Source organism: Jaculus jaculus, chromosome 7 (genome assembly GCF_020740685.1).
Source record: "Jaculus jaculus isolate mJacJac1 chromosome 7, mJacJac1.mat.Y.cur, whole genome shotgun sequence".
NCBI lineage: Eukaryota > Metazoa > Chordata > Mammalia > Rodentia > Dipodidae > Jaculus > Jaculus jaculus.
Genome location: NC_059108.1, coordinates 2,286,774 through 2,311,019, shown reverse-complemented (window position 1 = coordinate 2,311,019; position 24,246 = coordinate 2,286,774). Strand labels below are relative to the sequence as shown.

The 24,246-nt window shown below is 43.9% G+C and overlaps 1 protein-coding gene and 1 pseudogene across 11 annotated transcripts; one reads left to right on the top strand and one right to left on the bottom strand.

Annotated features, from left to right (window-relative positions):
• Window positions 1-4,168: 4,168 nt before the first annotated feature.
• Window positions 4,169-24,111, top strand: Znf567 (zinc finger protein 567). 11 transcript variants are annotated; one of them, XM_045153792.1, is made up of 7 exons: window positions 4,169-4,476; window positions 4,576-4,713; window positions 5,542-5,625; window positions 10,496-10,652; window positions 14,062-14,188; window positions 14,735-14,821; window positions 21,142-24,050. In XM_045153792.1, the coding sequence occupies exons 4-7, from the start codon at window positions 10,635-10,637 to the stop codon at window positions 22,848-22,850; spliced, it is 1,941 nt and encodes a 646-aa protein (XP_045009727.1). In that variant the 5' UTR covers window positions 4,169-4,476; window positions 4,576-4,713; window positions 5,542-5,625; window positions 10,496-10,634; the 3' UTR covers window positions 22,851-24,050. The 11 variants fall into 11 exon arrangements, 9 of the variants coding, with proteins under 9 accessions (XP_045009727.1, XP_045009728.1, XP_045009731.1 ...); XM_045153793.1 differs by having other exon boundaries at window positions 4,556-4,713; XM_045153796.1 differs by lacking the exon at window positions 4,576-4,713 and having other exon boundaries at window positions 10,496-10,657; window positions 21,142-24,111.
• On the bottom strand, window positions 8,588-8,673 carry LOC123462559 (annotated as a pseudogene).
• Window positions 24,112-24,246: the final 135 nt, after the last annotated feature.

Sequence of the window (24,246 nt, the reverse complement as noted above, 5' to 3'; positions counted from 1 at the left end):
TCACTATGTAGTCTCAGGGTAGCCTTGAACTCACAGCAATCCTCCTACCTCTGCCTCCCAAGTACTGGGACTAAAGGTATGCACCACCATGCCTGGCTAAGGTTTTTATTTGTGTATGTGTAAGTGCTTATGCACCAGAATCTCTTGCCATTGCAAACAAATGGCTGTCTATATTTACATTTGGTGACTAGGTAATTGAACCCAGGCTGGTAGGCATTGAAAGAGAAAGAGGCAGAGAGAGAGAAAGAGAGAGGGAAGGAGAATGGGCATGCCAGGGCCTTTAGCCACTGCAAAAAAATTCCAGATACATGTGCCACCGGCTTATGTGGGTACTAGGGACTCAAATCTGGGTCCTTAGGCTTCTCAGGCAAACACCTTAGCTGCTAAGTCATCTCTCTAGTCCATTTTTTTCTCTCTCCCTCCCCCTGTTTCTCAAATAAGTAAATCTTAAAAAATATATATATATACTGAGCTTCAAATGTATTGTGTTAAAGAATCCAGTCCAAGCCAGGCATGGTGGCACACGCTTTTAATCTCAGAACTCAGGAGGGAGAGGTAGGAGGATCACCATGCGTTCGAGGCCACCCTGAGACTACATAGTGAATTCCAGATCAGCCTGGCCTAGAGCAAGACCCTACCTCAATAAAAGGGGGGGCTGGAGAGATGGCTTAGTGGTTAAGCACTTGCCTATGAAGCCTAAGGACCCTTGTTTGAGGTTCAATTCCCCAGGACCCATGTAAGCCAGATGCACAAGGTGGCATACATGTCTGAAGTTCATTTGCAGTGGCTGGAGACGCTGGTGGGCCCATTTTCTCTCTCTCTCATCACTCTCAAATAAATAAATAAAAATAAACAACAAAAAAAACCTGTCCAAAAGATTACATATATGATTCCATTTCTATGACATATATACATTCCATTTGTATGGCATTCTAGAAAAGACAAAACAAGGAGAGCAAAGGATTGCTATGTGGTTGCCAAGTGTTTGATGTAGGTCTCAGTACAAAAGGAAGGCTTGAGGACTTTCACTGAAATGTGGGAAATTGTTTCATATCTTATTTGTGGTCACATACAAAAAAATCTATTCATGTGTAAAAATAGTATACATACAAAAATTAATTGTATTGTTTTTTAATTTTGTAAAATAAATTTTGAAAACTTGCTCTGTTCTCCAACTCCATGATCAGCAAGGCTTCCTAATTTGTGGCCCCCTCCACCAAGTCTTCAGACTTCTCAATTTTTCTTCCTGTGACAGGTTTTACTATATAGTCTTGACTGACCCTGAAACTTACCATGGTAGCCCTGGACAAACTTGTCTTTGTGGTGGGTGAGCATCCTGTGTGTGCCTTGAGTACTGGGACTGTCAGTGCACATCGTGGAGTCAGAGGTAGGAGGCCGAATACTTTACAGTGGCGTAAGAAACAAAACAGGAAGGAAGAAAAACTCCTCAGCTAGTGTCGCTCCAGCAGCCCACAAAGCTCACCCTCCTGCCAGCCAACAGAGAGGAATGCTTAGAGCCCAGTTCTGTTAACTGTAGGATGAGCCAGGAAGGACTTAAGGCTAAGACTGCGAACTCATAGCCGACACTGTTTGTAAATTGCACTGCATACGAACTCCAGGTGCATGCGCTCCCTTGTGCATCTGGCTAACATGGGTTCTGGGGAACTGAACCTAGGTCCTTTGGCTTTGCAGGCAAACAATGCCTTAACCTCTAAACCTTGCCTCCAGCCCAAGGGGCTGTTTTAGTTTTTTGGGTTTTTTTTTTTTTTGTTTTTTTTTTTTTGAGGTATGGTTTCACTATGGCCCAGGATGATCTGGAATTCATGGTGATCCTCCTACCTCAGCCACCTGAGTACTGGAATTAAAGGTATGCACCACCATGCCTGGACCTCCCTGTGATCTTCTGTCTGCAAGCTGCCTTCAGTACACACTGATCTCAGAGCAGGAAGACAGCAGGAGCAAAAATATTTGTTGAAGGAGAAGATGTGAGCCAACGACAGACCAAAGAAATGATTCTACCCAGCTTGGACTCCTGAGGCTTTGTTCTGGAAGCCTCACAGTATTCCATATTCCACTGGTCAAAGCAAGTCCCAAGGCCTTGCCTAATACTGCTCTGAGTGCTGACTATTCAGGGGGATAAGAAATCCCATTTCTGAACAAGAAAAACAGAATGAAAAAGACAACCACCAGCACTGAACTTGGTGTTCAGATCTATTCAGTCAAGTTTCCCTGACCCCTTCTCTTCAGGCCTTCCATAAGGAAAACCAAAGGAAGCACTTTCAAGTCCAGACCTTTTTCAGAGCCTACATTAAAGAAATTTTTTTTTCAAGGAAAAGCTCTCCTGTATCCCAGGTTGGCCTTGAACTTGCTACATAGCAGAAGATGACCTTACACTTCTAATCCACCTATGTTTCTGAGCGCTAGGATTACAGGTGTTCGAAATTAGGTGTCAGACACCACACTGGGTTTATGCTGTGCTGCAGCTCAACCCTGTGCATATTGGGCAAGCACTCTACCAACTGAGCTACCTCCCCAGCTCCAATTTGAAGAAATTCTTCACCAGCACACAAGCACTCATTCTCTACGACACACATACTCCAACGTCAAAGGGGGATGGTAGTACCACAATCTCCTAGTCCAAGGGAAAGGTCAAGTTCACAATATCCTAAACTGGACTTTCTCTAAATTCACAGCAGTTGCCTGAGCTCTGAGACTGCTGTCGCTCTGAAACATGGAACCCGACCTCCGAGTTCCGGGGTGACACGGTGGAAGAAATCCTATTCTGAGGCCCTCTCCATTATGTCTTGTTAGGATTCTGCCTAAAGAATACTCCAATTCCAAAAGCCTTATCTCAGAAAAGGCCTTGGGATTTTCTGTTTGCAACTTCTAGTGTACAATTCAAACACTACTCTCTCCCTCCCTCTCTCTCTCTCTCTCTCTCTCTGTGTGTGTGTGTGTGTGTGTATGTATGTGTGTGTGTATATATATATACACACACACACGTATATGTACACACATATATACATACATACACATACATACATACACACACCTTTTATTTGCAAACAGACAGAGAATGGGTACACCAGGGCTTCTGGGCACTGCAAACTACCTCCACATGTATGTGCCACTTTGTGCATTTAGCTTACGTGGATACTGAGGAATGAACCCAGGTCGTCAGACTTTGTAAGGAAGCGCCTTTAACCGCTAAGCCATCTCTCCAGCGCTGCCGCACACCCTCCCCCCCCCCCGCCCTGTGTCTGTCTGTCTGTCTCTCTCTCTAATTTGAGAAAGAGGCAGACAGAATGGGCGCGCCAGGGCCTTCAACCACTGCAAACGAATTCCAGAAGCATCCGCCTCCTTGTGCATCTGGCTTACGTGGGTCCTGGAGAATCGACACTAGGTCCTTTGACTTCGCAGGCAAATGTCTTAACCGCTATGCCATCTCTCCAGCCCCCCTCTCTTCCTTTGGACATTCCTCTGCAGCTGGAGTCCATGAGATTACAAGGCAGGAGGATAAAGGAGGCACTAGCAAACTCGGACATAGATCCCAAGAAACGACTGAACAAAAACCCACGTCGTGCTCTCGACTCCACCGACAACCCGTGTGTTAAACACCAGGCGGGGGCGTGGTGGCGCACGCCTTTAGTCCCAGCACTCGTGAGGCAGAGAAAGGGGGGTTGTCGTGAGTTCGAGGCCACCCTGAGAGACACCTTAGTGAATTCCAGGTCAGCCTGGGCGAGACAATGCACGCCCCGGGGAGAGGTCCTTCAACCGACGCCTCGGTCCCAAACCCAGAGCTGTGGAAAAGCTCTACCCAACATCACAGTAAGTCAGGGCAGCACTGTCCTGTGACAGTGGGTGACTTCAAATCCCAGGGTCGCCCGCCGTGAGCCTCAACCACGCAGGGACACCCGAGGACGCGCACTTAGCCGCGCGCAGCCCGAGCTCGTGGCACAAACCCCGCACCAAAACTAGTCATCGCCGGAACTTGAGCCGCGTACCTGCCCGAGTGCCTGTGGGAAATGTAGTTCCACCCCGCAAAAGCTCGGATGTCTAGAAGGCGCTCTGAGTCAAGACCAAAGGCACTCGCCGCGGAGGCTCCTGGGAGACGATTGCGCCGACTGCGCAGGCGCGGGCTGCTGGCTGGGGGCTGGAAGTGATGGGGGTGGGTGGTCCAGCTCGCTGTAGGCGGTTGTCCGCGGGAAGCAGGTGGAGGGCGGGAGAGCTGGGGCTGGTGAGGAAGGACTGAGAAGTCCTGGCCCCAGAGGACACCCCGAGGGGAAGAGCAGCTAGAAGAATGGAGCGAGAGCGCGGGCCAGGACACCCCGCAAGGGGCCAGAGACCCCAGCCCGGGACGCTGCTTGGCGCACAGCTGGCGCTCAGTTTCTGTAGCTTTTGTTCTTAAAGGACACAGCGTGTGATAGAAACCAATTGTCAAACTCACGAGACCTATGCACGTATCTGAGACTTAAGGTAAGAGTGGATGAGTGTTTGAGACTGTACAACTTTGAAGTGTAGACCGCATTGTGAGCGAGTTTTTGTGACTGTGTAGATCTGTGCTCTTTCTCTGAGATTGGACCCTGCGTGGGGGACCTTCGAGGTGTGTCTGTACTGGACTATACAAATGAAGTGTTTGTGTTCTCAATCCACGATGACTCCGAACGTAGCTCACTGGACTGAGATGGAGTGCCTGAGAGACCTTCCTGATTGGTTAGCATTTTTTAATTTCTTCGGATATTTGCCTCCAACAAACAAACTAATATTTTTGTTTGTTTTGGTTTTTTGAGGTAAGGTCTCGCTCTAGCCCATGCTGGCCTGTAATTCACTATGTAGACTCAGGGTGGCCTCGAACTTACAGTGATTCTCCTACCTCTGCCTTCCGAGTGCTGGGATTAAAGGCATGCACCACCACACCTGGCTAAAATATTTTTAATGAAGATAAAATGGTTTTCAAAGAAAAGCATTGTATGTTGAGAACCCCATATTGAATGACAGCTAATATGCTGAAATAAGTAGAACAGCATTGAGATCACACATGTTAAAGAAAAAAAAACATCTTGGTATGTAACTCAGTGGTCAAGCACTTGCTTAGCGTTGCAAGGCCCCCATTTCAACCCCAGTACTGCTGAAAAAGAAGCTGGGAGGGCAGGATTTTTTTTTCTTCTGTATGCACTCATGGAAAGCTCAATAATTTCTTCTGACAATTTTTTTGTTTTTGTTTTTCCAGGTAGGGTCTCCCTCTAGTCCAGGCTGACTTTGGAATTAGTCTCAGGCTGGCCTCAAATTCACAGGGATCCTCTTAACTCTGGGATCAAGGCTTGTGCCACCACACCTGGCTCTCCAGGCATTCTAAAGGTATAAAACAAGCTATTGAACATTTAAACACAAGATCAATATCATAACCATCCCCTAGCTAATCAAATTGAAACTTACTTTAGAAGTAAAAATTTGTCTAACACAAGCCTATACAAAGAAAAAGTACATAGATGATCATTTTTTAAATCTAATTCAACTTCTGTTTTATCTCCTCTTCTACAGTTGAGTGGTCTTCCAGCTCAAATGCATTGGGATATGGGGAAGAAAATTAAGAAGTCAAGGGAAGACAAGAGGCTAACATAACTGGTAACATTTAGTGTGAAATTTCTCTCTTATTTTTCGTGTTTTTATTTGTTTATTAGAGACAGAGAGAGAGAGGGCGAGAGAATGGGTGTGCCAAGGCCTTTAGCCACTGCTTATGCCACCATGTGTGTCTGCCCTACGTGGGACCTGGAGAATTGAACCTGGGTCCTTCAGTTTCACAGGCAAGTGCCTTAATCACTAAGATATCTCTCCAGCCCATAAATCTTCTCTTATATCTGGGAGAATATCCTTTGGGGAACCATGTTACACTTCGCTTCTTCAGGGAACAGCCTCTTTGTCCAAGGCTGTCCAGCAGCACTACCCTTGCAGGCCTCCTCTAGTGCGTAGAGAATGACCACCTCCTTCACATTCCTTCCCAAAGCTTGGAAGCATGGACATTTTGTCAAGAATGTCCTCACCACTTTGGTTCCTCTTGGCATCTGTATAACAAAATCATTACTTCTGAGGGAAAAACACCCAGTTTTGTTCCCCTAGAGAACTCTCTTCTGGGCAGGAGAAGGAGCTTAGCAGTTAAGGCACTTGCCTGCAAAGCCTAAGAACCCAGATTCCATTCCCTAGATGTACATGGTGGCACATGCATCTGTAGCTCAGTTGCAGTACCTAGAGGCCCGGGCGTGTGCTTCTTTTTTTCCTCTCTCTCTTTCATAAATAATATTGGGGCTGGAGAGATGGCTTAGTGGTTAAGCGCTTGCCTATGAAGCCTAAGGACCCCGGTTCAAGGCTCAATTCCCCAGGACCCACATTAGCCAGATGCACAAGGGGGCGCACACGTCTGGAGTTCGTTTGCAGTGGCTGGAAGCCCTGGCACGCCCATTCTCTCTCTCTCTATCTGTCTTTCTCTCTGTGTCTGCCACTCTCAAATAAATAAATAAAAAATGAATAAAAAATATTTAAAAAAATAAATAAATATTGTGTAAATTTCATGACCTAAAAACCTGGAAATACCTTAACAACTTTTTTTTCTAAAAATAAGTGACTCACTTGAAAAAACTTTCCTCTCAGCCTCTCCTACATGTGGAGAAAGGTCTTAAATTAGTGGCAGCAAACATTTACAGATAGGGCTGGGGAGATGGCTCAGCAATTAAAGGCACTTGCTTACAAAGCTTGCCTAGGTTCAAATCTTGAATACTAACATAAAGCCAGACTCAGAAAGTACACATGAGCTGGAGAGATGGCATAGTGGTAAAGCGTTTGCCTGAAAAGCCTAAAGACCCAGATTCCATTCCCCAGTACCCACGTAAGCCAGATGCACTAAGTGGCACATGCATCTGTAGTTCATTTCCCATGGCTAGAGGCCCTGGTATGTCCCTTCCCTTCTCTTTCTGCCTCTTTCTCTCTCTTTTTTTTTTTTTTGTTCATTTTTATTTATTTATTAGAGAGTGACAGAGAGAGAGAAAGAGAAAGAGAGGGAAGGGCACGCCAGGGCTTCCAGCCACTGCAAACGAACTCCAGACGCGTGCGCCCCCTTGTGCATCTGGCTAACGTGGGTCCTGGGGAATCAAGCCTCAAACCCGGGTCCTTAGGCTTCACAGGCAAGCGCTTAACCGCTAAGCCAGCTCTCCAGCCCTTGTTTTTGTTTTTCAAGGTAGGGTCTCACTCTAGCCCAGGCTGACCTGGAATTCACTCTGTATTCTCAGGGTGGCCTTGAACTCACAGCTATCCTCCTACCTCTGCCTCTCAAGTGCTGGGATTAAAGGCATGCGCCACCACGCCCGGCTCTCCTTCTCTCTCTTTCTTTATTTGTCAAATAAAATATAGTACACATGTCTCTGGAGTGTAAATGCAGCAAATAGAAGCCCTTGCATGCCCTTTTTCTGTCATAAGTAAATAAAAATCTAAGACTTGGGGCTAGAGAGGTGGCTTAGTGGTTAAGGCGCTTGCCTACAAAGCGTAAAGACCCAGGTTCAATTCGCCAGCACCCACGTAAGCCAGATGCACAAGGTAGCACATGTGTCTGGAGTTCGTTTGCAGTGACTAGAGATCCTGTCAGGCCCATTCTCTCTCTCTCTCTCTCTCTCTCTGTAATAGTAAATAAAATATTTTTTTAAAAAACTAAAATTTGAATGGCTGGGGAGATGGCTCAGTGGTTAAAGGTACTTGCTTGCAAGCCTTGATTCAGTTGCCCAGTCCCCACGTACTAGTGGCACATGCGTCTGTGATCCCAGCGTGCTTACAGTAATGGGAAGCACAGCCAGGAAAATCCTGAAGCTTTTGAGGCAGCTAGACTGGTGCACATGCCATAGCAAAAACAACAAAGGAACCTGTCTCATGCAAGGTGGAAAGCGGGGAGAAGACCTCAAGCTTGTCATCAGACCCCCACACATGCACCGTGGCACATGCACACTCACAAACAATAGAAAATTAGGGGTAGGAACTGGAGAGATGGCTCAATGGTTAAAGGCTCTTGCTTGTAAATAAAGCCTGACAGGCAGAAACACAACGTAGCACATGAGTCTGGAGTTCACTGGTAGAGGTCCTGGTGTGTCCAATCTCTCATCTGCCTCCCTCTGTCAGATATATAAATAATTTTTGAAAAACCAGATCTAAGCAAAAATAAGATAAGAAAAACAACTATTAAAAAAATGAGAACTTGGGCTGGAGAGATGGCTTAGCGGATACGCGCTTGCTTGTGAAGCCTAAGGACCCCAGTTCTAGGCTCCATTGCCCAGGACCCACATTAACCAGATGCACAAGGGGGCGCACACGACTGGAGTTTGTTTACAGTGGCTGGAGGTCCAGGCATGCCCATTCTCTCTCTTTCTCTCTCTCTCTGTCTCTCTCTCTGCCTCTTTCTCTGTCTGTTGCCTTCAAAATAAATAAATAAAGGTCCTTAGGCTTCACAAGCAAGCGCTTAACTGCAAAGCCATCTCTCCAGCCCCCATAATTTATTATTTTATAGATGGATCATTATTTAAAAATCTGATCTACCAATTAGCGTTTTCCAAAAAATGTGGGATGCTTCACAATGTGCAGGGGCCATGCTAATCTCTATTGTTCCAATTTTAGTATATATGCTGCCAAAGAGAGCACTATTTTTTTTTGTTTTTGTTATTTTAGTTTTTCAAGGTAGGGTCTCAGGCTGACCTGGAATTCACTATGGAGTCTGAGGGTGGCCTCGAACTCATGGCGCTCCTCCTACCTCTGCCTCCCAACTGCTGGGATTAAAGGCGTACCCACCATGCCTGGCTTACTAAATTTTTAAAGATGAATAAATAGGGCCCAGAGATAAGGCTCAGCTGTTAAAGGCAATTGTTTGATAGCCTAATGGCCCGGGTTCGATTCCCCAGTTCTCATGTACAAAGTAGTGAAGTTCGTTTGCAGTGACAGGATGCCCTGGTGGTCCATATTCACTTTCTCTCTATCTCTTCCTGTCTATCTGTCCCTCTCTCAAATAAATAAAAATGGTTTTCAGAAAAGATGTATATAGCCATGTAACAATCACTGTGAGTTTAAAAGCCACCCTGAAGCTATGTCATGAATTCTAGATCAGCCTGGTCTAGAGTGAGACCCTACCTCGAAAAAACAAGCAAAAAAAAATCTAATACCACCAGGCATTGTGGCCCATATCTGAAATATCAGCACGTAGAAGATGGAGGCAGGAAACCCAGAGTTAAAAATCTTCCGGAGCTATACTGAGAGTTCCACGCCAGCCTGGGTTCCATGACACTCTGTCTCTAAAAACAAATAAACAAGTGTAAATAGATTATAAGAGCCGATTTACAGTTTGTTTTTTAAACGTGTTAAACTAAGCTTATCTTCTCATAATAAGGTAACTAGGAGCCAGGAGATGACTCAGTGGGTAAGAACACTTGCTGCACAAACATGAGGACCTGAGTTTGATTGCCAGCACCCATGAAAAATGCCCAGCATGGCCATGCAGAACTAACTCCAGCACTGAAGGGGGCAGAGACAGAAGGGTCACTAAGTCTCCCTGGTCAGTCAGTGTAACCAAAAAAATAGGGAGCACCAAATTCAGTGAGACACTCTCTCTCAAATAAATGAGGCAGAAAAGACATAGAGGACATCCAACCCCTTCCTATGGCCTGACTATACATGCACCCTGGGTAAATCACAGTTTATACTTATTAAATTGATAAGCATAAAAAAGTCCGTATAACTAATGTTCCCTGGGGTGTGGTGATAGGTGTTCTACATGTTGCTGTAAGTGGCACAGTTGTAGTGGAGAGGAGCTTGGACATAGTTGATCCTGGGCTGCTTCAGAGAGAAAAATTGGTGCTTGACCGGGAGGGGGGGGGGGGGGGACACGGGACGGGACGGGACGGGACGGGACGGGACCTTGCCACAGAGCCGTCCTGTTCCGATGTCCATATTGCAGGCTAGGGGAATAAAACAGGATTTGTCTAGCTCATTAGCTCACATATATTTATGTAGAATGTGCAGAATGGCCAATAATGAAGACATGGAAACAATTTCAGCTGAGGCACATGTCGCAGGAGAGCTAGCTGTAAGGATGTAAATCTCATGTGGCTTTTTTGTTCCCTGTGTGCTAGGAATTACCCTTTTTCTAAAGAGAAATCCCAAGTGTTGGACCCTGAAAGGCCCAGGCGTGAGGCCTAGTGGAACTTCCTGAGCCTAGCTAAAGTTTGGCGACCTGTCTCTGGCCAGCTATGACTCAGCAGGATGCCTAATGGCTTCTGGCCTACTACTTCCTTGTGGTAATTGTAATTACCATTTCAATAGTTACAGTTTACTATTGGCCCTTACCTCTTCTCCCACCCTAAAATCCCCGCCTTCGTCCCCAACATGATATAGGCAACTGCTCAGAGTAATAAAGAGTTGTTCCTGCATTGTAAAGACTCCCGACTCAGTGTGGTTTTTCTCCGGTGGCCAGGAGAGGTTTCTGAGTCGTCCGACGCTCATCATCCCCTCAACCCCTAGGGAGGAACCAGCAGGCCTGGTCCTTCCCTCGGCACTACCTGAGCGGGAAGGAGCCCCGCACCCAAGGAAAGGCATCACTTTAGCTTGCACATATGAAGACCATGGCGCAGGTGAGGTAATGGTTCCTCTCCTTTTGGAAAGCATTTTGGTTTTTTTTTCCACCACCCCTCCCATGTGTGTCTATGCTTGTGTGTCCGTGTGTGTTTGGTGATGAGATTTGAACCCAGAGTCTTATGTATGTTAGTCCAGGACACTGTTGCTGAGCTACAGTTCCAGTGTTTGTTTTATTGGGATATTATATTTTCCTTTCTTAAATCCTCCCACCAATCTTCCCCACAGGAAATTTGTCCTCTTTTTTTCAGTCTTTTCCCATAAATATTGTGTTAGAACAAAAATACATTTGGTAAATCTGTGAGATAGATTTATAATGAACCTGCCTTGTCCAAATTTAAAAAGACAAATCTTTTATCATATTCACATACTTGGGTAAGGATGCAGTGGAAAGTGATAAGATGCTCTAAATAAGATGCTCTAAATACGTGGCAAGAAGTCTTGTGTTAAAGCTGTTAGGATGGAGATGTGATTGAAAGCTAGCTAGTACACACAAGGAGTGTCTTAGAACATGGAAGTAAATGAACAGGCACAGACCACCACAATGAACTAGGAGTATAGCTCTTAAAAAATTCTGCTCCTATGGGCTGGGAATAGTTCAGAGGTTATAGGCACTTGCTTGCAAAGCCTGCCAGCCCATGTTTCATTCCCTAGTACCCACATAAAGCCAGATGTACAAAGTAGCACATGTGTCTGGAGTTTGCAGCATCAAGAAGCCCCTGGCACACTCATTCACTCTCTCTCTCAACTAAGTAAATAAGGTATTTTTAAAATATTTTTATTTGCAAGCAGAGATAGAAGAGAGATAATAGGCTTGCCAGGCCCTCCAGCCACTACAAACAGACTTAAAATGCACTTCAAACAGACTTCAAAGTACTACTTTGTGCACCTGGCTTTATGTGGATACTGGGGAACTGAACTCATGTCATTAGGCTCTGCAGGCAAGCACCTTTAACTGCTGAACCATCTCTCCAGCCCAATAAAAATATTTTTTAGAGCTGGAAGCTGTGGAAAACTTCTGTAATCCCAGTGTGCCTAGTGGTTAAGGTGCTTGCCTGCGAAGACTAAGGACCCATGTTAAACTCTACAGATCCCACATAAGCCAGACACACAAGGTGAAACAAGTGCACAAGGTGTGTCATACGAGATGGTGCACACATCTGGAGTTCGATCACAGTGGCTAGAGGCCCTGGTATGCCAATGCTCATTCTCTCTCATAAAAAAAAAAAAAAGTAAATAAAAAGACCAAAAAGGGCTGAGGAGATTGCTTAGTGGTTAAGGCGGCACTTGCCTGCAAAGCCAATGGACCCACATAAGCCATATGCACAAGGAGGCACATGCGTTCATTTGCAGTGGTTGAGAGCCCTGGCAGGCCCATTCTCTCTCTCACTCACTATCTACCTGTGCCTCTCTCTCAATAAAAAATTTTAAAATCCAGGAATGGTGGCGCATGTGAGTTTGAGGCCACCCTGAGACTACATAGTGAATTCCAGGTCAGCCTGTAATTAAAATCCCAGTACTTGGGAAGCTGAAGTGGGAAGATCACCAAAAGTTCGAGGCCACATGAACTACAGAGTGAGACCCTACTAAACACACACTCGAAAAGGTTATGGGCTCAATTGTACAGGTCTTATGGATTTTACAATGTCCACTGTGCGGTTATGAATGCTCCAGTCACTTCATGTCTGGAAAACAGTGTCCCAGAGTACTCTTCCCCACCCTTTGGCTCTGCCAGCCTCTTCTGTGATGTGCCTGAGCCATGGAGACTTATAGAGATGTCTCATCTAGTGCAGACTGCTGAGCCATCTCCTCAGCCCAACATAGGCTTTTGACTTTGTTTTTGGTACCAGGTATGAATTTCCTCCCACGGAGCAGGGCTCAAGTCCAATTAGAGTAGTGGGTCATTCCTATGAGAGTCATGCCACTATTGCACCAGTGCGTACATCTTGCCTTGGCTGGTCAGTTATGTGGATCCCAGGGTCCACTGCTGGTTAAGATTGTTGATGACTTTTCTCCTTCAGCACCACCACACGTGGGTAAATTATTTTTTTAAAAAGGAAAGTTTCCCATTTAGTTGAGTCTTCATGAGATTCTCTTTTGCATTTTCAAAGCATATTTATTTATTTGTATGTGTGTCGGGGAGCATACCAGTCTTCCCATTGCAAACAAACACTTGATGCTTGTGCCACTTTTCAGGTCTTGCCACTTTTAGCATGTAGCTTTACTGGGGAATTGAACTCAGGATGTGTGCGTTTTTAACTATTGAGCTATCTCCCTACCTGCTAAATCTATTTATTTGTTTCTAGGCAGTGACTCACTGCATCATCCAGTTCTGTGTTGAACTTGTTAATCCTCCTGTCTCGGCCTTAACAAGCCTGTGTTACCAGGCCCCGCTCAAAAAAAATATTCATTTTTTTCTGGGTGTGGTGCCACACACCTTTAATGCTAGCATTTGGGAGGCAGAAGTAGGAGGATCACCATTAGTTTGAGGCCACCCTGAGACAACAAAGAATTCCAGGTAAGCCTGGGCTAGAGCAAAACCCTACCTTGGAAACCAAAAATAAAATAAATAAATAAATAAAAACATAAATTTTGAAGGGAAAAAAAATGTATCTCAGTGGATCCTGAGCATATGTCTGTCTTTGTGATCCACTGTGGGTTTTTTTTTTCCTTTTTTTATGAGAGAGAATTGGTGCACCATGGCCTCCAGCCACTGCATTCAAACCCCAGACACGTGTGCCACCTTATGCGCATGTATGACCTTGCACATGCAGCGCCTTATGTATCTGGTTTATATGAGATCTGGGGAGTCAAACATGGGTCCTTAAGCTTCGCGGCTAAGCTCCTTAACCTCTAAGCCATCTCTCCAGCAGCCCTCCCCTTTTTATATTTCTTATTTTTGGTTTTTCAAAATAGGGTTTCACTCTAGCTCAGGCTGACCTGGAATTCACTGTGTAGTCTCAGGGTGGCCTCAAACTCACAGCGATCCTCCTACCTCTTCCATCCCAGGTACTGACTGGGATTAAAGGTGTGCACTACCACACCTGGCTGTTTTCTTTTCTTTTCTTTTTCTTTTTTTTTTGGCTTTTCAAGGTAGGGTCTCGAGGTAGGCTGACCTGGAATTCACTATCAAGTCTCAGGGTGGCCTCGAACTCACAGCAATCCTCCTACCACTGCCTCCCGAGTGCTGGGATTAAAGGTGTGCGCTACCACGCTTGGCTTTTTTTTAATGTGTTTTCAGTGTATGCATGCACACATGTGCACTTGTGCTATGAAGAACTTTAACTACTGAACCATGTCTCCAGCCCTGGAAAAGTCTCTTTTACAAGTTTTCATATGAACACCATAAAGAATCACTTTCAGTGTGGTTCTTAATTTCTGATTAACATGTGCTGATCACTGTTCCAGGGATCCCTGTCATTCAAGGATGTGACAGTTGACTTCAGTCATGAGGAGTGGCAGCACTTAGACTGTGCTCAGAAGACTCTGTACACAGACGTAATGCTGGAAAACTATCACCACTTCATTTCTGTGGGTATGGAAAATGCATACTTGTTACAGCAAAGGTGGTGATTTTGTATTCACTTCCTAGTGTGTATGCTGCTTTCTGTAGAGCAGGGAGACTCAACCCACAGTGCTGGATATACTCAACAGTATCTATGGGGCAGAGTGGGTACTGCTGAGAGTTACACCCAAGTGCTGAGTTACATCCCCAACCACCTTTTCATCTTTCAGAAACTTTGATATTGTGGTGGTTTGAAGGAGGTGTTCCCCCATAGCCTCATGTGCTTTGAATGCTTGGGCCTCATCTGGTAGCAGTTTGGGAGGTGGAGTCTTACATGAGGTGTGTGTTGCTGGGGGAAGACCTTGGGGGGTTACTGGTCCCTACCATATGGGTATATGGGTCAGCTACCTGCTTGTGCCATGTTTCCCTGCTGTAATGAGACTTCCTGTCAAAACTTTAAGCATGAAATAAATCCTTTCTTTCCATAAACTGCTTCTGGTTAGATGTTCTGTCCCAGCAATGAGAAGAAAACTGCAACAGAATGCTAGCCAACACAAGTCTTCTTTCCCTTATCAGGGTGTGACATGATGAAACCTGAAGTGATCCTCAGATTGGAACGAGGGGAAGCGCCATGGACATCATTTGCAAGTCATGTTTGCTTAGGTGTGTTTCTGATTTACAAGCAATGCTCCTTTGCAGACACCCTGAGTGCTGAGATTATAGGCTTGCCCCACCACTCCTGGCCAGAGCCATTTAGCAAGAGTGTCTCAAAGCAGTAACAATTTTAAAAAAAGAAGAAGCTAGGCATGGTGGCACATGCCTTTAATCCCAGCGCTCAGGAGGCACAGGTAGGAGGATCTCTGAGAGTCTGAGAACACCCTGAGACTACGTTGTGAATTCCAGGTCAGCCTGGACCAGAGTGAGACCCTACCTAGGAAAAAAAAGATTTGTAGTTAAGCAGTGTTGCATGTCTGTGGTCCCAGTGCTTTGGGAGGTAGAAGCAGGATGATCAAGAGTCTAACCCAGGCTGGAGAAATGGCTCGGGAGTTAAGACAGTTGGCTGTGAAGCTTAAGGACCCAAGTTCAATTCCCCAGTAAGCACATAAGCCACATGCATAAGGTGGTGCATGCATCTGCAATTGCAGTGGCTAGAGGTCCTGGCACACCCATTCTCTAACTGCCTTTCTCTCTCAAATAAATATTTTTTTTTAAAAAAAAGAAGACTTGCAGGGCGTGGTGGCATATGCATTTTTAATCCTGGCACTCTGGATGTAGAGGTAGGATCACTGTGAGTTCAAGGCCACCCTGAGGCTACATAGTGAATTCCAGGTCAGCCTGAGCTAGAGTGAGACCCTATCTAGAAAAACCAAAAAAAAATAAAAAATAAAAAAGACTCCAAATAAATAAAATATTTTTAAACAGAAGAGTCCAGGGTTAGAGAGATGGCTTAGCAGTTAAAGCATTTGCCTGCAAAGCCAAAAGATCCTGGTTTGATTCTTCAGGACCCACACAAACCAGATACACCATGGGGCATATGCATCTGGTGTTTGCAGTGGTGAGGCCCTAGCATGCCCATTCTCCCTCTTTTCCCTCCCCATCTCTCTCTCTCTCTCTCTGCCTTTCTCTGTCTCAAATAAATAACTAAAATATATTTAAAAAGAAAATTCCAACGCCCTCCTCAGCTGCATAGCAAATTCAAGGCCAGCTGGACCACATGTAACCCTGTTTCCAAAAAGAAAGATTAAAATTAATTTTTTTGTTTTGTTTTTATTTTGAGGTAGGTTCTTTCTCTAATCCAGGCTAACCTGGAATTCACTATTTAGTCTCAGGCTTTCCTTTAACTCACAGCGATCTTCATACTTTGGCTTCCCCAGTACAGATATTAAAGACATGTGCCACCACACCCAGCCCTAAAATGATTTTTGTAGACAATAATTATAATTAAATTTTACTGAGGTAAAACTAAAAAGTGGTGGGATAAAAGTGTAAAGGCTTTTCGGTTATGTTTTGCAAGGCTGAGGATAGAACCCAGGACCATGTGCATTCTGGATAGGCACTATACTGCTGAACTGCATCCCAGCCCTTGGTCTTTTGACACAGGCTTTAAACATGTTGCTCAGGCTGACCTCAAACTCAATGTTCTTGCCTATGCCTTCTAAGTACTGAGATATCTGGTGTGCACCACCACACCTGGCTTTGTGAAAGGGTATTTTGTTTTTTCGAGGTAGGTCTACCCAGGCTGACCTGGAATTCACTATGTAGTCTTAGAGAGGCCTCAAATACATGGCAATCCTCCTACCTCTGCCTCCCGAGTGCTGGGATTGAAGGCATGCACCACTGCGCACAGTGAATAGGTATTTTTTTTTCAAGTATTTATTTATGTGCAAGCAGAGAGAAAGAAAATGAGAGGGAATGGGCATGCCAGGGGGCCTCTTGTACACCAAATGATCTCTAGATGCTTTTATTTATCATCTTGTATTGATGAATTAGACCTGGGCCATCAGGCTTTACAAGTAAGTGCCTTTAACTGTTGAACCTTCTCACTTGCTTATAAAGGGTTTTGAGATTACAGAACATTAAAATTGCCTTGAAGAGTCTCTCAGTATCATTAGACATGCGACTGAAAACTGGACAAGAATACAAGAACAGAGCCAGGCATGGTGGTGCATGCCTTCAATCCCAGCACTCGGGAGGCAGAGGTAAGAGGATCACCGTGAGTTTGAGGCCACCCTAGGACTACATACTGAATTCAAGGTCAGCCTGGGCTAGAATGAAACCCTACAACGAAAAACAAACAAACAAACAAAATACAAGAACAAAATTTAAAAAAAGAGGCAGACGGTGCGTGCCAGGGCCTCTACGCACTGCACACTCCAGACGCATGCACCGCCTTGTGAGTATGGCTTTACTCGGGTACTGGGGAATCACACTCAGATCCTTAGGCTTTGGAAGCAAAAGCCTTAACCACTGAGCAATCACTCCAGCACAAGAACAGGCTTTTAAAAAAAAATTCTCATTTTCTAAATTTATTTTATTTGAGAAAGGGAGGGAAATAAGCAGGTAGGGGAAGAGAGAGACAGAATGGGTATAGCAGGGCCTCCAGCCACTGCAAATGAACTCCAGATGCATGCGCCCCCTTTGTATATCTGGCTTACGTGGGTCCTGGAGAATCAAACCTGGATCCTTTGGCTTTGCAGGCAAGCGCCTTAACTGGTAGGCCATCTCTCTAGCCCTTATTTATTTATTTTGGTTTTTCAAGGTAGGGTCTCATTTTAGTCCAGGCTGACCTAGAAGTCACTATGTAGTCTCAAGGTGGCTTTGAACTCACAGTGATCCAACTATCTCTGCCTCCGAAGTAATGGGATTAAAGGTGTGCGCCACCATGCCCAGCTCAGCCCTTATTTATTTTTAAATATTTTATTTTTATTTATTTGAGAGAGTGTAAAAAATGACATGCCAGAGCCTCCAGCAGCTGCAAATGAACTCTAGATAGATACATGTGCCACCTTATGCTTCTGGCTTTATATGGGCACTGGGAAATCGACCTGGGTGCTTTGGCTTGTTGGCAAGCACCTCAACTGCTAAGCCATCTCTCCAGCCAAAGAATTTATTTTATTTTTTTTTTGGGGGGGGGACAGGCAGGTAAGGAGAGTGAGAGAGAATGGGCACACCAGGGCCTCTAGCCACTGACGCATATGGTTTACGTGGGTACTGAGGAATCAGATCTGTGTACATAGGCTTCACATGCCTTAACCGCTCAGCCATCTTTCCAGCCCAAGAACAAACTTTTTAACTAGATATTTTATAAGCATATACAGGGCAGTACATGCTGCCATAAATGAGGTTAAATATTGTTTGGGGGGAGAGGCTGGATAGATGACTCAGTAGTTAGGTATAAAGGTATAAAAGTAGTTAGGTATAAAGGTATAAATGGTACATGCTTGCAAAGCCTACTGGCCTGGGATAAACTCTCAGACACCCACAGATTACCAAATGAGTATTCACTTGTAGCAGCTGGACACTGGTTTACTCATACACACACACACACACACACACACACACACACACACACACACAGAGATAGATGTGTATTTGTGATGGTGGTGAGATGGTTCATTGGTCATAGGCACTTGCTTGCAGAGCCTGTTGGCCCAGGTTTGATTCCCCAGGACCCATGCAAAGCTTGACCTACAGTAGCAGCACATGTGCTTGACACTCATTTGCTGCAGCAGGAGACGCTGGTGTGTGAATAAAATATACATATGTGTATACATGCAAATCAATACAAAAATAGGCCAGGCATAACCACACGTTTGTAATGCCGTGCTGAGTGGCACAGAAACAGGAAGATCACTCCCTAGTCAGCCATTCTAACCAGAAATGGTGGACTTCAGTTTCAGTGAAAGACTGTCTAGGGAAATAGGGCAAAAGAGCAATCGAGGAAGATCCATGATCTCCTTATCTAGCTGTACATGCTGGCATACCCACATCTTCACACAAATATGCATACACTAGACACACAAAGAAATTTGTAACATATGACATTTGTCTGACTCTGAACAAGTCTACAAAGTATAAAAAGAGGCCAGGGGGCTGGAGAGATGACTTAGCAGTTAAGCGCTTGCCTGTGCCTAAGGACCCCGGTTTGAGGTTCCATTCCCCAGGACCCACATTAGCCAGATGCACAAGGGGGTGCACACATCTGGAATTCATCTGCAGTGGCTGGAAGCCCTAGCACACCCATTCTCTCACTCTGCCTCTTTGTCTGCTGCTCTCAAATAAATAAATAAAAATAAACCAAAAAAAAAAAAAAAAAGAGGCCAGGTATGGCGCACTCAGGAGACAGAAGCAGCAATGCCATGGCTTTGTAGTCAGCCTTTTATTGTTTTTTTGAGGTAGGGTGTTGCTCTGGCCCAGGCTGACCTGGAATTCACTATGTAGTCTCAGGGTAGCCTCAAACTCATATTGAACCTCCTACCTCTGCCTCCCCAGTGCTGGGATTAAAGAAATGTGCCACCATGCATGGCCAGCCAGCCTTTTCTACAGAGTTCCAGGCTAGCCAAGACTATATAGTTACACTCTTTCTCAGAAAAACAAACAATGTGAATGTAGGTCATGTAATCTTTTTCTCACCAGAAAACATGGGTTGTTTTGTTTTTTTAAGGTAGGGTCTCAGTATAGCCCAGGCTGACCTGGAATTCACTATGTAAACTCAAGGTGGGCTGGAACTCATGGCAACCCTCCTACCTCAGCCTCCTGAGTGCTGGGATTAAAGGTATGCACCAAAAACATGGATTTTGCATCTAGCTTTAACACTACTCTGTCACGTTTAGGTTTGGTCTTTTAGTTCCATGCTGTGAAAAACTCGAAAACCTTAGCCAATCTTACATTAAACTACAAAACATACTGTCTTCAAATAGCAGACACAGCTGGGTGTGGTGGCACACAACTTTAATCCCAGCTTCCAGGAGTTCAAGGCCACCCTGAGACTATGTAGTGAATTACATATAGGTCAACCTGGGCTAGACTGAGACTCTACCTCAAAAGTGAAAAAAAAAACTAGAAGAAAAAAGGGAGGTGGGCAAAGAAGCTGTCAATGTGGTACCAGAGTACTAATAGAGAAGCATTTATAAATGTATGGTAATCCAGGCATGGTGGCGGACCTCTTTAGTCCCAGCACTGGGGAGGAAGAGGTAGGATCGCCATCAGTTCAAGGCCACCCTGAGAATACACAGTGAATTCCAGGTCAGCCTGGGTTAGAGTGAGACCCTTTACCACAAAATAATTTTTTTTTAAATTTTTTTTGTTCATTTTTTATTTTTTTGATAGTGACAGAGAGAGAGAAAGAGACAGAGAGAGAGAGATTGAGAATGGGCGCACCAGGGCTTCCAGCCACTGCAAACGAACTCCAGACGCATGCGCCCCCTTGTGCATCTGGCTAACGTGGGTCCTGGGGAACTGAGCCTCGAACCAGGGTCCTTAGGCTTCACAGGCAAGTGCTTAACCGCTAAGCCATCTCTCCAGCCCACCACAAAATAATTTTGAATCCTTCCTGTAATCATTGTTCCAGACATCTTTTGGTCTACCCTACTTATATTTGAATGTCTTATAGATTCATTTCATTGTTTCTAAATATTTTTCCAACCATCAGTCTCTTTTATACCATTCTTTTAATTTCTTGGTACAACTTCTATATAAAGTTCATGGCTCAAAAGAACTACGGGATGGAGAGATGACTTAGCGGTTAAGCGCTTGCCTGTGAAGCCTAAGCACCCCGGTTCGAGGCTCGGTTCCCCAGGTCCCACATTAGCCAGATGCACAAGGGGGCGCACGCGTCTGGAGTTCGTTTGCAGTGGCTGGAAGCCCTGGTGCACCCATTCTCTCTCTCTCTCCCTCTATGTGTCTTTTTCTCTGTGTCTGTAGCTCTCAAATAAATAAATAATGAACAAAAAAAATTTTTAAAAAGAACTAGTAGTGTCCTTACCTTTATTTTTACTTTGTTTTTCAGGGCCAGGTGTGGTGGCACACACCTTTAATCCCATCACTCATGAAGCAGAAGTAAAAGGATCACTGGGAGTTCAAGGCCAGGCCAAGATTACATGGTGAATTCCAGGTCAGCCTGGACTACAGCAATGCCCTATCTTGAAAAATAATATATATATATTGCTTTTCACACTGAAGTGAACTTTTTATTTATGTTGTATGTTGTGGTGTCTTGATGTTTTTGGAGCAGGGCCTCACTCTCTATGTAACCCAGCATGACCTCAAACTCATGGTGATCCTTATACCTCAGCTTCAAAATTGTTGGGATTCAAGGTGTGCACCACCATGCCCAGCTTATTAGGTTTTTGTTTTGTTTGTTTTACTTTTTTTAAATATATAGGGAATAATGTGCTGTGGGTTTGATTTTTGTTTTCTTTTTCCCTAGATTAGACTATAGTGTTATCAAATGTGTGAAAACTCACAAGTTTTTTTTTTTATAGAAGAAAACTGGAAAGGTGAAGACTTGTTAAGGAAATGCAAGGAATATCAAGATGCATACTCTGGATCAATTGTGTGCATTAACCATAAACTAGTTATAAAGAAGAGTAAGGAATATGAAGATACATTTACTATAGTGAAACAACCTGCTTTGTCAAAAGATCTACCTCCTGAATGTGATAATCAAGGAAACATTTTAGAAACTGTTTCAGAATTAAGCAACAGAACTCTGAGCCCTGTAAGACAAAGGCTTTATGAATGTAATGGGCATGGGAAATCTGTCCTTAATACAGTGCAAGAAACTGCATACACTGAAGTCCAGTCCCCTAATCAATGTGGCAGGGCTTTCAATCACAGCAGTGATATGCCTGTGACATATCAGAAGATGGTGCCTCCAACACAGTCATTTGGATACAATGACTGTGAGAAGCCATTCCTTAGAAAGGAAAGCTTAATTACACATGATAGTGTATCCAAAGTGGGAAACAAACCTACATTTAAAAAGAAAAGAACAACCAATGTTGAAAAGAAACACATATGCACTGAATGTGGGAAGTCCTGCAGGAAGTCAGTGTTGATTCTGGGAATTCACACTGAGGAAAACCCTTACCATTGTCTTCAATGTGCAAATGCATTTAGAAGAAAATCATACCTTGTTGACCATCAGAGAACTCACACAGGAGAAAAACCATTTGTTTGTAATGATTGTGGTAAGTCCTTCCGCGTAAAGACAATCCTCACGGATCATCAAAGAACACACACAGGGGAAAAATCATATGAATGTCTGGAATGTAGGAAGTCCTTCAGATTAAAGTCACACCTTATTCGTCATCAGAGAACTCACACAGGAGAGAAACCATATGAGTGTAATGACTGTGGGAAATCCTTCAGCCAAAAGACAACTCTATCTCAACATCAGAGAATTCATACAGGAGAGAAACCTTATGTTTGTAAAGAATGTGGGAAGTCTTTTCACCAAAAAGCAAACCTTACTGTTCACCATAGGACTCACACTGGGGAGAAGCCCTATATTTGTAATGAATGTGGGAAATCTTTCTCCCAAAAAACAACTCTTGGTCTTCATGAGAAAACTCATACTGAGGAGAAGCCTTATATCTGTAATGAATGTGGAAAGTCCTTCCGTCAGAAAACAACCCTTGTTGCACATACGAGGACACACACAGGAGAGAAATCCTATGAATGCCCTCACTGTGGGAAGGCCTTTAGAAGGAAGTCAAACCTCATTGATCACCACAGAACTCACACTGGGGAGAAACCATATGAATGTAATGAATGTGGGAAATCATTCAGTCAGAAGACAAATCTCAACCTACACCAGAGAATTCACACAGGGGAGAAGCCCTATATCTGTAATGAATGTGGAAAATCTTTTCGTCAAAAAACAACCCTTACTGTGCATCAAAAAATACATACAGGACAGAAATCCTATGAATGCCCTCAGTGTGGGAAAGCCTTTAGCGGGAAGTCATGTCTCATTCATCATCAAAGAATACATACAGGAGAGAAACCATATAAATGTAATGAATGTGGAAAGTGCTTCCGCCAAAAGACAAATCTCATGGTACATCAAAGAACTCACACAGGTGAGAAACCCTACATTTGTAATGAATGTGGTAAGTCCTTTAGTTATAAGAGAAACCTCATAGTCCATCAGAGAACTCATAAGGGAGAAAATAAGGAAATACAATGAAAGAGGTGATTCCTTTGTGAAGACTCTCCCACTGTAAACCTTGAGGTTTAAAAAGAAATGTAAGGCTAAGCATGTTAATCACTAATAGTTATTAAAGGTCCATACCACACAACTAGCACTTACTAACATGAAATGAGTATGATCATCATTGAACTATATCAGCTATAAAGCTAGTATTTGAGAGAGATAGAGGCAGCACAAAGAGAGTATACCCAACTCTGGACACATGCAACACTTTCTGCATCTGACTTTATGTTGGGTTTCCAGACTATGAGGTTTTGCAAGCAAGCACTTTTAACCACTGAGCCATCTCTTCAGCCCCATGAAGCTAGTTTTCAATGGTAACTGTTCATTTATATACTTTAATTAAAAAAAAAAAAATCCTGGCTGCAGAGATGGCTTAGCAGTTAAGGTGCTTGCCTACAAAGCCTAAGAATTCATGTTTGAATCTCCAGGTCCCATGTAAGCATGACACACAGCGATGCCAGTGTGCAGTGGTGCACATGTGCACAAGGAAGTGCATGCATCTGGATTTACTCAGTTGCTGAAAGCACTGGCATACCCATTTTCTCTCTTAAGATAGATAATTAAAAAAAATACATCCAAGGCAGATGCTGACAATCCTAGCACTTGGAAGGCAGGATTATAGTCATCACTTTGAGTCGAATCTAGTCTACATATCAGGTTCCAGGTAACCTACTGACAGATACTTATCTCAAAGAAAAGAAATAAGTTCAGTAATAGATCCAGGAACAAATTACAAAATGATTGTCAGTGTTCATTTCCATAAAAGGAAATGACCAGGCTGGGCATGGTGGTACACACCTTTAATCCCAGCACTTGGGAGACAGAGGCAGGAGGATCGCCATGAGTCCGAGGCCACCCTAAGTAAGACTCATAGTAAATTTCAGGTCACCCTGAGCTAGACTGAGACCCTACCTCAAAAAAAAAAAAAACAAAAAAAAAAAAACAACTAATTCACACCACAGTCTGAGTAAATTAGTAAGTCCCCAAATATTAGTACTTTCCTGATTTATAGCATCATAAAATAGTGTATTTTAAAACATCACATGTATTTTGTCATAGATTTGTGTTTTGTTTCAATGAACATTTTAACAATTTGTAAATTACCGCATGTGACAAGTGTATTTGAATTTTGTATGCTATTCCATTTTAAGACTATATTGTTATTTATCCTACTAGTGGATATTTGTATTTTTTTAGCTATTAGAACACTGCTATAAATATTTTGATATATTTTGGTGTATATGTATTTTAGTTATTTTATACCAAACGCTGGATTTTTTCTGTCCAAGTGTGTCAATAGATAATGCCATGTATCTCACACCTTTCTCAAAATAGTTCATCCTGGAGGAAAGTAACTGTAAATGTATCA

Coding starts and splice junctions, on each gene's coding strand:
- Znf567 (XM_045153791.1), top strand. Junction 14,189..14,734: donor TCACCACTTCATTTCTGTGG/GTATGGAAAATG, acceptor TTCCCTTATCAG/GGTGTGACATGATGAAACCT. Junction 14,822..21,141: donor TGCAAGTCATGTTTGCTTAG/GTGTGTTTCTGA, acceptor TTTTTTTTATAG/AAGAAAACTGGAAAGGTGAA.